This window comes from Rhinolophus sinicus, linkage group LG04 (genome assembly GCF_036562045.2).
Source record: "Rhinolophus sinicus isolate RSC01 linkage group LG04, ASM3656204v1, whole genome shotgun sequence".
NCBI lineage: Eukaryota > Metazoa > Chordata > Mammalia > Chiroptera > Rhinolophidae > Rhinolophus > Rhinolophus sinicus.
Genome location: NC_133754.1, coordinates 57,798,774 through 57,812,692, shown reverse-complemented (window position 1 = coordinate 57,812,692; position 13,919 = coordinate 57,798,774). Strand labels below are relative to the sequence as shown.

Here is a 13,919-nt window from a genome sequence, read left to right as displayed (position 1 = left end):
CAAATGAACCAGGCAAGATGAGAATGTTAATCTATTTGAGCGGAAGTGCATTATCATTGTTTTAAGGGGGGGCGGGGGGAACGGGGCCAGAAAACTCTACCAGTGTCCATTATCAGGAAGAAATGGTATGTGGTATTTTATCAATCATTGTCTCAATCAGTTATCTGAACCTTACCCATAACTACCCTGCGATTTCATCTAACATTTGTAAATGTCTTGTCTCCCTGTGAAGCTGCTAGTTCTTTAAGTTTAGGACAGTGTACTCCCAAAATGCTTGAACATAGCTATAGATATATTGTGGATATTCAGTAAGAATTATTAAGCATTTTTAAAAGTATGTTTAATCATAGTCAGGAACAGTCACGAGTATTTCTAACCACTATTCTTTAGCCAGGATCAAAGAGGCACTTTCCTATCTCTTAGGATATTTTCATAATCTCATAACTTTGAAACATTATGGGACCATTAACATACCAGCTGTTGACATTGGATCTGAACTGAGAACTCTATTGAGGGTTAAGAGTTTAAGAATTAAAATTTTTTTCATCTTAAATATGTACTGCTTTACTCTATTTCCACCCACCACGGAATAACAGGGACCAGATCTATCCTTCTACCTGAAACAGCAGCAGCAACAAAAACAGACAAAATATATAAGACACTGGTCTTCGAGACACTTGCGTTATGCAATAGACAGCGATCTCCGTGAGAGAGGAAACAGATGGGCCGAATGTTGCAGTTGCCTCAGATCACTGCCTTGAGAGCATTCCCAGGCCAGGGCACAGGGAGGAGGCACTGAGAAACAGCCCAGTAGAATTGCTGGGTCGAGGAGATGGGGCTGAGAGTTGGGGAAGAACAAGGCAACTAGAGTTCTTAGGATAGAATTCCAAAGAGGAGAGAGCTACACAGAGAGACAATGCCAGAGATCTGCCTTGGGTCCTCCCTGAGTCTTCAGCTGAGTACTGAGCTACACGTATGGGTGAGGAAACTGAGGCCAGGGAAAGAACCATCCAAATGAATGAAAGTTAACAGTGCCTGGTGCTTACACAAGACCAGGACTGGTGTCTGTTTCCATCAGCTAGAGTGGAACCTGCTGTATCACAGGCAGTGGGTAGAGTTTGGCCTCAGCAGTGGAGAATAATTAACTCTACACTGAGCACCGCTCCAGACCCTCCTAACAAATCATAAAAGTAAGACGCAAACAGATCAAACTATATCCAACACACTTAACTGCATCAGGGAACAAAGCTCAAGAATATTTATAGGAATACAACACTATTCAGCACCTAATAAGGTAAAATTCACAGTGTCTGACCTTCAATAAAAGAAAAATATCACCCAACATGCAAAGAAGAAGGAAAATATGACCCACAACAGGAGATAAAGAAATCAGTCATAACTGATGTAGAACTGACATAGATGCCAGAAGCAGCAGACAAGGACTTCAAAACAGTTACAACTGTATTCCAGTTGTTCAAGAAGCTAAGTAGAGACATTTATTAGACTGCTTTCCTTCTTTCTCTTCTGAAGAATTCAGTCCAAAAACCATTAGTGGAGCCAAGCAAAGTGGATACCTGTGCAGAGAGGGTTGGGCTGGAGCTGGGGCCTGCATGTTCTCAGCTCTGGCAGGGTGAGAAGTATATTTGCATGGTGGGGTATTAGTAGCAGGAGATTGATTGATTACATATGGTGGGGGAAGGGGGTGATTCAGAAAGTAAATACATTGAGGAAAATTGGAATCAGCTTTCTCATTATCAGAAAAGGAAGTTACAAAATGGGAAGAGAGAAAATTGGATGATTTAAAGGTATTGTGAGAACTCATGGTTTTCAATATATAGATGGATAATAAAATGAACATAGCTGTGAATGCAAATATATGTACATATGTGTATACATACATATGTTCATATATACATTCCCCAGCTCTGTCCACCGAGAGTCTGGGGGTAACCTCACCCCAACATCATGGAAATCGTCTGATCAGAAATCATAGAAGAAATATGTCCATAAAGGAGAAACCTCATGTCCAGTTATAGCTTGGTAATTTGAACAACTTTTCTTCAAAGAATGTCTTTAAGCTTTGTAAGTCATAATGACAAATCAAGCATAACAATAAACACTGCATTTCTACATTCAAAAATTTATTTTATAGACATTAACTTCTTTATCACTTATGAAAATAAGAAAAATAAAGTGTGGACTTTGGGTTAGTCCTGGGATCCAATTTTAGCGATAGCATTTACTAATTTTATGATCCTCGTGAATCATTTGATCCCTCTGAGCCTCAGTTTCCTCAAATGTAAAATAAATATACTTACCTTTTAGTGTTTTGCGTTATTAATTAGATTGCATATTCCCACAATGCCTGGCATAAAATAAACGCTCAGTAAATGATAGCTATTAGCACATTTGTGTGTGGTGTAAATTGGGCAGAGAAAGCACATTTTCATTTAACAGAGAAAGAAAGACGTCAGAGCAGAAAGCATCAATTAATTCAGACAACAAATGACTTTTTTTTTTTAAGGAGTGTGCAGCCCACAGTGGCCCATGCGGGGATGGAACCAGCAACCTTGGTATTATCAGCACCACGCTCTAACCAACTGAGCTAACCAGGCACTCCCACAACTGACTTTTAAGTAGGAACTGGATATGTTCACAGAGATGAAGATATTCTAGAGAGCAGGGAGATAAGAGTGAATCTCCAAGGTGGGTCACAGCAGGCGATATATAGGCAGCATCGTTACCTGGATCTGGCAGCAGCAAAGGTGCAAGGAGGTTCATGGGAAGTAAAGATGTCAAATTAATTTGCTCCAGATACTGTAGAGTTTTGATACACAGCTAAACTAAGCCAAATAACTCTGGTCATGATTCTTTAGCATAGAATCTTATATTTATGATTTATATCCCAGTAGACCGTGCCATGTCTAGATATCGCTTAATCAAGAGCAACCTCTTATTTAGAGGAGTTACTCATTAGGTTATGCCATGTCCAAGCCAGGAGGTCTCTGGCTGCCCTAGGTTTTGTAAGTGAATACTGTCTTTTATTGTTGCTGGGTGAGGAGTATTTAAGAGTTAGACCAAGGACATTTGTGTTCTTTCTGTCCCGGATCCTTTAGATATCAGGGCTTGAGTCTTCTGGGTCAGATTTAAGTTTGTTACTTAGGTCACTTCCACTTTTTTTTGCTATTGTGTGACTAGTATTGCTATAAGCAAATATCTCTTCACGTCCCTAATTTCAATTCTTTTGACTATATACCGAGAAGTGAATTGCTGTATCATAAGGTATTTTTATTTTTAATGTTTTGAGGAACCACTATAATGTTTTCCATGGTGGCCACATCATTTTACATTCCCATCAATTGTGCAAAAGGGTTCAAGTTTCTCCACATCCTTACCAATACTTGTTATTTTAGGTTTGTTTTTTTAAATAGTAGCCATCTTAATGGGGGTGAGGTGATTCTCATTGTGGTTTTGATTTCTGTTTCCTACTGATTAGTGATGTTGAGCATCACTATATGCTTGTTGGCCATGTGTATGTCATCTCTGCAGAAATGTTCATTCAAGTCTTCTGTCCATTTTTGAATTAGGTTTTTGGTTTTTTGTTGTTGAGGTATAGAAGTTCTTTATATTGATCCTTTACCACTGATAAACTGAGTAACATACTATGATGACGTTTTCTTTATTGTACAGCATTCTGCTTTTTCCTGAAGTTTACAATTGCCTATTGTTTGTTTGCTCAAATCACTATTCTTTTACTCTTTCATAGAACTATATAGCCCCTCTCCATTATTTCCCACCTGGGGAAATGTACCAAGTAACCCATCAGTCCTTATCTTCTTCCTCCTCCTCCTTCTTTTTTCCTTTCCCTTTTCCTTCCTTCCTTCCTTCCTTCCTTCCTTCCTTCCTTCCTTCCTTCCTTCTTTCTTTCTTTCTTTTTTTTTTTAAATCCATGTACGTTCTTTTTTTTACTGTGGGTTGGTTTTTATTCTTTGACCTGGGTACTCAGTGAGTCCTTTCAGTTTATATACTCAGGTCCTTCAATACTGGGAAATATACTAGATTGAAAAAAAAAGATCCTTCTCTCCATTTTCTCTATCCTCTATAACATTCCTGTTGTAAGATATTAGACTTCCTGCATATTTTTCTTGTATTTTCTCTTCTGTTTTGTATACTTTTGTCTGTTTTTTTACACTTTCTGGAAAATTTCTAGACTTACTCTCCCAAATGTTTTATTGAATTTTTAAGTAAGATAGCCATATTTTAAATTTCTAAGAGTTCTTTCTTAGTCTTTGTTCTCTATTGCTCCTTTCTCATATTGTTCTCTTTCCATGGATCTCTTTTATCTCTCTGAAGATATTGATAACAGTTTTTGTTTTCCTCTTTTTCTAATAGAAGATGTTTAATTATCTTCCCAATGTCTTCTATGAAAATAGATCATTCAGATTTTCCACTTTTTCTTGGGTCATTTTTTGTCATTTACAGTCTACCTGGCAAGTATACATTTCATCTAGATATTCAGATCTTCTGCCACATAATTTATAACACCATAAAGAAAACTTTAAAAAATATCTTCTATATTAATGGTTATAGCTTTCTTATTCTTTTCCATTTTTACTTTCTCTTTTTTTCTTGATTAGTTTTCAACTTCATTAATTTCAATTCTTACTATTTTCATTTTTCTTTTTGTAGATTTAAAAAGATTTTTTTCTAATTTAGTAAGATAAGTACTTAACTCCTTATGTACTTAATCATAACACTTCTTGAACATTGGGGTATTGGAGTTAGGGTGCTATATTAGTATACTAATATGAATAAATATTAGATAGTAAGCTAAAAAATTTTTTAAGTCTAATTGACTAAATGCACAATGTTCATTAGTCACTTTATATTCTTTTCTATTTATTTGTATGTATGCTGAAAGGGCTAAGAGATGGATTGAGTAGAAGTCAGTGGGTAGTTTAGCAGCTGTGGAAGAAATGCCCACGGATGGATGTTTAGTAAGGAGATGAGAGAAAAGGAAAGAGAAGACTTTGACATTTACATAGGATTGAGGCCCTTTAGGAACATCTGGTAAATGAACACCTACAAGAGGGCAATCTGGGAGTCAGAAACAAGTAATGGCATTTAAAATTGAAAATGGAAGGGAAAAAAAACATTCCACTCACACACAACTAGTGTTATTATCGTTCTCTGATAATTTAAGACTAATTCTGGGAATTGTTTTATTACAAAATACTTTCCCCAAAGTGTTTTCAAGCTTAGGAACACACCACTGAAATTATTTTAGCTTCTAAATCCTATCCTGTGTTTTTGTTATTCATAATACTTTATGATCTTAATTGAGGCTTTTTTTGGGTTTTGTTTTGTTTTTACCAGGGGTGGGGGAGTCTATGTTTTTAAATGAGAAGTTCTAATATTTCCTCAAACATCAGTCTTGTTTTGTTCCTCAGAAACTTGGGGAAATGGAGCTTTCAGATTAGAATCTAATTTTTCCCCAATATCTCATCAGAAAAAAAATTCAAGCACAAAGAAAATTTGAAAGAAATGTACAGTGAACAACCATATGCACACCCCCTAGATTATACAGTCAGAATTTAATTTTGATTAGCTAGAACTAGCATTTGCCTAAACCTCTGAGTGATGTGGAACAGAATGATAGTTCTACCATAATTACACAGGAAGTATTCCGTTCCTACTGGTAAGTCCAGTGCTTCATTAGACTTCTGTACAGCAGCCAATTTCATGAGTGCTTTAAACAAGCCAACACAGGTCAGCTGTTAGCTGGGTGGAGGAGCTTCTAGAGAATTCTTCCCAGCTTAAAGAAACAAAACTCAAAGTCATCTGGCTTGCTGCCTAGAGACACCTACAACTTTTGGCCCTTATAAGCAGGTGCTGTCCGTAGGCATAACTTAGGTCTTTCTGGTTGTGCAATAAGAGAACAATTGCTTTGGGCTGGAAGGTGACCAGCCCAGAGAGGAGGGTGTAACTGGATTCATACCACCCCAACACTGATTTTCCTAAAAGTTCTACTCTAAGGTTAGTGGAAATTGGCCCCACAAATGGCACAGTACTCTTTCCCCATGTGCTCTCTTCTACAAATCCGTACAAACTTCTCCATATTATTCAGAGCCACTAAAGCCTTTGAAGAGAAAAAGGAATATAGTAATTCTTTGAACTCTAAGGAAAGCAGTGGCAATCATCTCTCTAAGCTGGTTCTAACTATCTATCATATATGATATCACAAGCTATATATTTCAACTCATAATAACTGCTTCATTTTGGCAACGCATCATATATCCTTGGCTTCTTTCTTTTCCTGGAAGGTCTTTGGTTAAGAACAGACTCCGAAACAAAGGAATATGTACTCATCAGTGAGCTAGCATCTCACGGAAAGAAAAAACAAGCACTGGGACTGAATGAAACCTGCAATTTTTCATTCTTTTTCTGTAAGAACTGATATAATTTTCTCAGTGCTAAAGCCCTGAATGTATAATTTTGAACAGGAGTGGAATACTTGAATGGATATAAAAATAACACTTTTAGAATGGGGATAGTATTTTAAATTATTAAAGTCCTTTCCTCTTTTACCTTTCTGAGTGCATGACCTTAACTCTAGATCTAAACATTTTCTGGAGAGGGCCAAATAGTAAATATTTTTGTCTTTGTGAACCATGAAGTCTATCTTACAGGTACTAGATTCTGTCATAGTAGTGCAAAAGCAACCATAGGCAATACATAAATGGATGAGCATGTCTGTATTCCAATTTTATTTATGGACACCTGAATAAAGACTACCATACATTAGTTATACACAAGGCAAAGACCTCTTATTTACTCTGCACAACAAAGCTATAGTGTGAGTTAAAAATTTATAGACTCACTACACTATATAGAAGCAATGTTTCCTCAAATAAAGCCTAATTCTTAATATTTAGGTACCTTTTACTCCATTTGTGAAACCACAGGATTAGAGAGTAATATTGAGCCTGTAGTTTTACCATAATTTAAAAAGTAAGATGTAGAAGTTAAGAACACAGATTTTAGAGTCAGTCAGATATGAATTCAAATCCAGGCTGTGCAGCTTTCTTAGCTGTGTGATATTAGGTAAATTGAAGAACATTTCTGCATGTTTCTTCATTTGTAAAATACGCAAACTTTGCATGGAAGATTAAAAGAAATAATGCATTTCAAGCTCAACACATTTTTCATTATTGTGCATAGTAATTGCTCAATAGCTGTTAACTCTATCATTATTCAGTAAGTCATTGATAAATAACAATTTTTATTTTTATCTGTGTGGAAAGATTATCCATGATATTGGGGTTCAATAGTCCATTTCACTGATTATATACCATTTTGTAATTAGGAAAATCACTCTAATGTAATATCACATTTTTAAAAATTTGGAAGCCCTGTGATTAATTTGATATAATAATAAATGGATTATACCGTTGGCTCCTGGGAGGGGTGTATTTTCATGTTTCACTTGCCACTGTGACTACCTTTACGTATCTGTGACTTAATGTTATTCGCTTGTACATGTGTACTTTTGCAATTAATATTTATTAAAGCATTAAAAAAAGTTCAGATGCCTTTTTTCAGATGCAAATCTCATTAGATAGTGTTCAAGCAAATGCAATGTTAAAGTTCTTTTTAAAAGTTATTTACTTTTTTAAAGGTAATACATGGTTCATAGGACAAAATTCAAAAGGTACAAAAGATTGTGTGATGAAAAAGAAGTTTTCTTCGTCACCCCACTACGTCAGCTATCCCACAGTTGCCCTCCTGAGAAGCAATTCCTTCAAGGGATGCAAACACACACACACACACACACACACACACACACATACACGCTGTTCTGCACCTTGCTTTATCACTTAGAATATAACGGAAAATTTCCATATCTCTCCATAATCATATAGAGCTGCTTTGTATTTTTTAATGGCAGCTTAATATTTCATCACAGGGATGTGCCCCCACATTATCTAACCAGCCCCCAGGGACAGACTTTTTGGTTTTTTCCAATTGTTTGTTCTTACAAGAAAAATTGCAACGGTGCCTTGTAACTTTTTTTCTTCTTTATATCGTGATTTTCTCCTTTTTCTTCCAGCATGACTGCAAAGTGATTATGTGGGGCTTTCCCCAGTCCCCTGGCCCCAGACCTTAGCAAGTATGTGTGGAGTTACTGGTTCTTCCTCCAGCATTGTTATTTTAAGTCTCCAGTTCATCGACCTACTCGGGTCCTGGTGGGAGCCGGGTATGTTATTAACCGTGTGTCAGGGTGTGTGTGTGTGGACAGGGGTGAGCACACATGTCCTACGCTGATTTCTGGGGCATGCATGCGTGGGAGGGAGCTATTCTGAGTGCAAGTGGCTGCTTGTTCCTCTCGCGGAGTGTGTCGGGCCGAGGTGGCGTTGCGATCTGTGGTACGTGGTCCTGGCGTGATGCTCCTGATGACACCCTCCCAGCTCTGGTCGACAGACCTCCCCCAACCAAGGGAGGTATTTAAAGGTGTCTCATAGAAACAGGCACTACCCGGGCAGCCTGACTCCAGAACAATGGGTCCTTTCAGCCACCCCTTTTAGATGTATGGTTCATCACCATGACAACCACCCTATTATTGAAAGTCAGAGCGGGTCCCGCCTGAGACACTCTCCTCCTGGGTTCCCCTCCCCCTCTGGCCCGCCGTATGGTGTGTGTGGCACTGGCAGCTGTTGTCAAAAGAAGGCACCTCTTTGTCTCCAGGGGATGAAAGACATTTGGTTTTCATCGCTACCCTTTCTCTCCGCCCAGCATTTTCTCCGCGCCCTGCGCCCTGTCCCCAGAAGGTGCCCCTCGATGCTTAGAGCCCAGCCGGAGTACCCACCCGTAGCTTTGGTATGAATTTCCTCTCGGATTCACGCATCCCAGAGCATTTCTGCTTTTGCCTCCAACTCTTTGAGTCACTAGAAGTCTCACTCTCAAGTGTAGTGTCCAAACTGAGGGAATTCACTTTAGAAATCCCGGGTTTCTTTTTTCAACTCTGCTCTTGGAGTTCTAGTAGAAGCCACTTCCCCCCTCAGACCCAATAGCACCACCTTCTGTAGCTAAGGCTTATTACCGAGTCTGTCCCCGTTGTTGGAGCAAAAAGCTCTTTACCACGCTAGTTTAAAAGTTGGGCCTGTTCCTTAGAGTAAGGACGAAGGTGGTTAACTATCTAGGGATCGAGTCTCATTCAAACAGACACCTTCTGGCTGAAGAAACAGCGACACAATTATATAAACAACATTAATTTAAATGTATTATTAAAATATTTATTTCAACGTTGTGTATTACTCTGAATGAATATCTAAATATGGTTTACTTAGTCTGTGGAGGAACTTTACAAAAATTAAATTTAACAATGAGAAAATATCTGGGATTTGGGGTTCAAAGAGTATTGCCCCTGAGCCTACACACGGCACTAGGGATCCTAAGATTGGAACAGATGGTGTTTTCCAGACCTATTTGGAAGTAAAAATGATTACTGTGGTGAAAGAAAAAGCAGAATCAGAAGGAAGAGGGATGCTGTGGAGAAAAAAATGCAGAAGCTTGTAATCGCCAGTGGGGACAGAAAGAAAGAGAGACAGCAAAACTAGGTATATTGAGCTATTATGGAGACAGAGACATGCTTAAGATTCTGGGTGGGTGGGAAAAATAATCAGAGTAGTCATAAAACATTATCTAATACTAAAAAAGGTAGATGCTAGAGGTAGAAATTTGAGGATAACTTCCAGATCTCATTGAAACCTTTTTTTTTTTAAATATATTAAAGTTTAAAAAGGACTTTTAAAAAACTTTGAGAATGCTGAAAGAGTGACAAGTAGAAGGGAAAGGAAGTTCAGCAGGTGACTGAAAAGAGGTACATTTTTCTGGTCTTTGCTTCCATTTACTAATAATTACTTTCGGTAAACAGGAAGCAGCTAAGTCTGGCACACGGGAAACAAGTATTTGCAAAATGAAGGTTTGTTTTTTTTAATCTGAGAATAATTTTAATCTAAATAACTATCTAGAAATAATATAAGCATGTTACTCTGAAAACTTTTCTTTACAGTCCAACCTCCTTTCTTCCCCAGCGTTACCAAGTATATTTTGGAGGAAATTCTGTCATTTTTTTCTGTGAGGTTTGATGAATGTTTCCCTGTGTTTTTAAATGAGAGGCACATTAGAGCATCACAGTTTGAAACTCTATTTAACTTAATGGTTTTTAAAAGGTGTTTAAGATTGTTAATAACAAGTAAAAGCAATTTTCCCTGACAGTAATACTCGGTTATATCTGTAGTCTGCTTTTTACCAATAAATACCCAAAATTTTATTTTATTAATGTTATTGATGAAACTAGGTAGAAGTGTGCTCCATGGAGCTCAGGGGCCACCATGGGGACTAAGAGTGAGGTCAAGGAGGTGGAACTCTTGAATTCTGATCCCTGTGTCAATCAGAGCAGATCTTCTTTATCTATTTCCTACGTAAGCTTTCATGTGTCTAAAAGATTTCCCTGCTAAAAAAAGAAAAGTAAATGAAGACCGCTGTTACAGAAACTTAAGAGTTGGAAAAGATCTTGGAGATAATTTAGTCCAATCCTCTCATTTTACAGATAAGGACATTGAGATCCAAGGAACTTATCACGCCATCAGACAGATCACACCCTGCGCCCACTTGCCATCCTTACAGCCCTTTCAGACCAGAGCTGACCACATTACCCCCTCCCTGGCCATCACTTGCTGGACCTTCTTGTTAAGATGAACATGTTTTTGTCTTGTCTTCTTATTTTAATATATCCTGTCGACATTAATTAAAAGCTATCTCATGGAGTTTCCCTGTTTTCTAGTCTGTCTTCCCTAAGTCCTTCAATTACAGACTTTATGTAAAATATCCAATCTATTCATTGATTATCGCTGCTCTATTCACTGCCACTGTCTGTGGATAGTCTATGAGTTGCCTATCCAATATCCATTCTCCTGTCCCCCTTATTAACAGAGCCCTGTTTGGGGGGCTAGTGATGTGCCCGGTTAAAAACATTCCCAGGACCTCTTTTAGCTCAATTCTGAGTAGTAAAGCACAAGCTGGATTTCAGGAAAAGCTCAATAAAGGGAGCTGACTTGCTGGCTCATGTCCGTTCTGCTCTTTGCCTTTCCTTCTTCTTTCTGTCTGGAATACAGCCTGAGGAGTGGAGCCACAGCAACAGGAACGTGAGCATGAGGATCGAAACTCCACTCTATGAATGGTGGAATGGTAGCCTAAGAGAAGCCTAAATCCTTGTTGTGAAGTTGCCATCCCAGCCCTGGATTTCCTACCTCTTGACTTCTTATAACGTGAGGGGGAAAAAACCTATATCTTGTTTCAGCCAGTATTATTTGTGTTTCTGTTGTATGCAGTGAAACATAAGCCCCACTGGCTCCTATTTAGGATAGGACCAAAGTAGGCTAGGAATTCAGTTTTATTGAATGATCTGTTTTTGAACACTTACTAGTTGCTCATATTGTACTTACATATACCATCACAGGGCTTATAGCATAATAATAATTCACTTACTCCGTGATGTAATGAGACATCTCCTCCCCCTACTCCCTACCCCTGGTTATGTGTAGACATATGTGTATGTCTCTTGTCCAGATACTAGGCCCATGTAGTGCAAGACCTGAAATTTCAAGTGCTGCCTTGACATCTTTGAGCATCATAGGACCCTAACTATGAATTTCCCTACTCTCACCAGATATATCCCCAACAGCAGTAAAATCTCCCTGTCTGGCTAATTCCTTTATCAGCTGGACTAGTGTTCCATGTAGTGCTTAAACGAATGGATTCCACCTTCCTGTTAGCTCTCAAAATTATTTAAACAAGCTAATTACATAGTCTTGCAGGAATCAAGGGTCATCCCATCCTTTTGTCACTGCAAAGCTTGACTTTCACAGCCCCTGCTGATTTCCGCTGTTCTAGGGTACAACCCCCATGAGGCCCTACATGGTGTGCAATGTCCTCCTCCCTGGTCTGTGAATATATGTCACTAATAAACTGCTGTCAATTTCACTTGTCCAGTGTTGGGTATCATATATTTGGCCATCTTAGGAAATGGCCATCTTATTTAAGGTGGGGTTTGTTCCTTCACCAATAAAGTGAATAGGAAGTGATAAGAACAGCCCATTTATTTAACAAACCTTTATTGTGGCCTCTTGGGTGCCAGGTACTGGGTTAGGCAATGGCTATAAGGGTTAGCAAGACAGACACGATCAAGACACACATACTCTAGTGGAGAAGGCTGACAGAGAAATAAGACAATAGAGAAGTGCTTCCTCTGTGCCACCTACGGAGGTGGCACTGGTCTCCTACTCGGTATCATGGCTGCCCTCTGACCACCATGAAGACCAAAATTGTCAAAAAGAGGTCCAAGAAGATTATACAGCATCAGTCAGACCAGTACGTCAAAATCAAGCGTAACTGGCAGAAACCCCAAGGCGGTGACAACAGGGTGCGCAGGAGATTCAAGGCCAGATCATCATGCCCATCACTGGTGATGGGAATAACAAGAAAACAAAGCACATGCTGCCCAATGGCTTTTGGAAGTTCCTGGTCCACAGTGTCAAAGAGCTTGAAGTGCTGCTGATGTGCAACAAATCTTACTGTGCTGAGATTGCTCACAACGTCTCCTCAAAGAACCGCAAAGCCATTGTGGAAGGAGCAGCCCAGCTGGCCATCAGAGTCACCAATCCCAGTGCCAGGCTGTGCAGTGAAGAAAATGAATAGACAGTGTGTGTGCAAATTGTGTTTTAATAAAACCATAAAATTCCTCCAAAAAAAAAGAAAAAGACAGGAAAGTAAATATAGTAATAACAAGCTGTGATGGGTGTTATAAAGGTTAGAGAATAGCCTGGGTGGCAGAGGAAAAGGAAGATGGTGGGCAGGGGGATACATTTAGATAAGGTGGTAATGGAAGACTCCCTGAGAAGGTCACACAAGTAGAACTTGAAAGAAGAAAGAGCTAGCTATGTGAAGACCAAGGGAAGAGCCTTTTAAGCAGAGAAAACCATATATTCTGGGGTCCAGAAGCAGAGGAGAGGGGCGGTACGGCAAAAGATTCAACTGGAGAGATGGGAGGGAATCGGTAAAAGAGGTATGCCTTAGTCTGTTGGGGTTGCTATAACAAAGGTACCATAGATTGGGTGGCTTAAACAACAAACACTTATTTCTCACAGTTCTGGAGCCTGGGAAGTCCAAGATCAAGGTGCCAGTAGAGTCAGTGTCTGGTAAGGATCTACTTCCTCGTTCATAGACAGCCATCTTCTTGCTGTGTCCTCACATGGTGGGACACGCAAAGATGTTCTTTGGGGTCTCTTTTATCAGAGGTGCATTCACGAGGGCTAATCCCATTCATAGGGCCTCCATTTTCATGACCTAATCACCTTCCAAAGGCCCCACCTCCAAATACCATCACATTGGGCTTTAGAATTTAACATGAATTTTGAGGGGACACAAACGTTCAGTCTATAGCAAGGTGCTAAAGGCATTTGGATTTAATGCCATGGGAAGGCACTGAAGGGTTCTAAGCTTCAGATAACTGGTCAGAGTTTTAAAAGCTCACTTTTGCTGCCATATAGAAATTGGATTGAAGGGGGTGAGAGTGGAACTAGGAGAATCTGTAAATTTCTTTGGGCGGTATGGACATTTTAACAATATTAATTCTTCTAATCCATAAGCACAAAATGTCTTTTCATTTATTTATGTCTTCTTCATTTTCTTTCCTTAATGTCTTGTGGTTTTCAGTGTATAGGTCTTTCACCTCCTTGGTTAAATTTATTCCTAGGCATCTTATTTTTTTTATGTATTGTGAATGGAATTTTTTTTCTTAATTTTTCTTTCTGATAGCTGGTTATTAGTGTTTAGATATGCAATAAATTTTTGTGTAT

General features: G+C 38.8%; 2 protein-coding genes across 2 annotated transcripts in view; both read left to right on the top strand.

The window, feature by feature from the left end:
* The window catches only part of AP3M2 (adaptor related protein complex 3 subunit mu 2), a 51,571-nt gene that overhangs the window by 14,418 nt on the left and 23,234 nt on the right, over window positions 1–13,919 (top strand). The gene's annotated exons all lie outside the window — the stretch shown is intronic.
* LOC109452805 (large ribosomal subunit protein eL32) lies at window positions 12,374–12,759 on the top strand. Its single transcript, XM_019742035.2, is given in 2 exon segments — window positions 12,374–12,497; window positions 12,500–12,759. Coding segments are annotated over 2 exon segments (384 nt in total).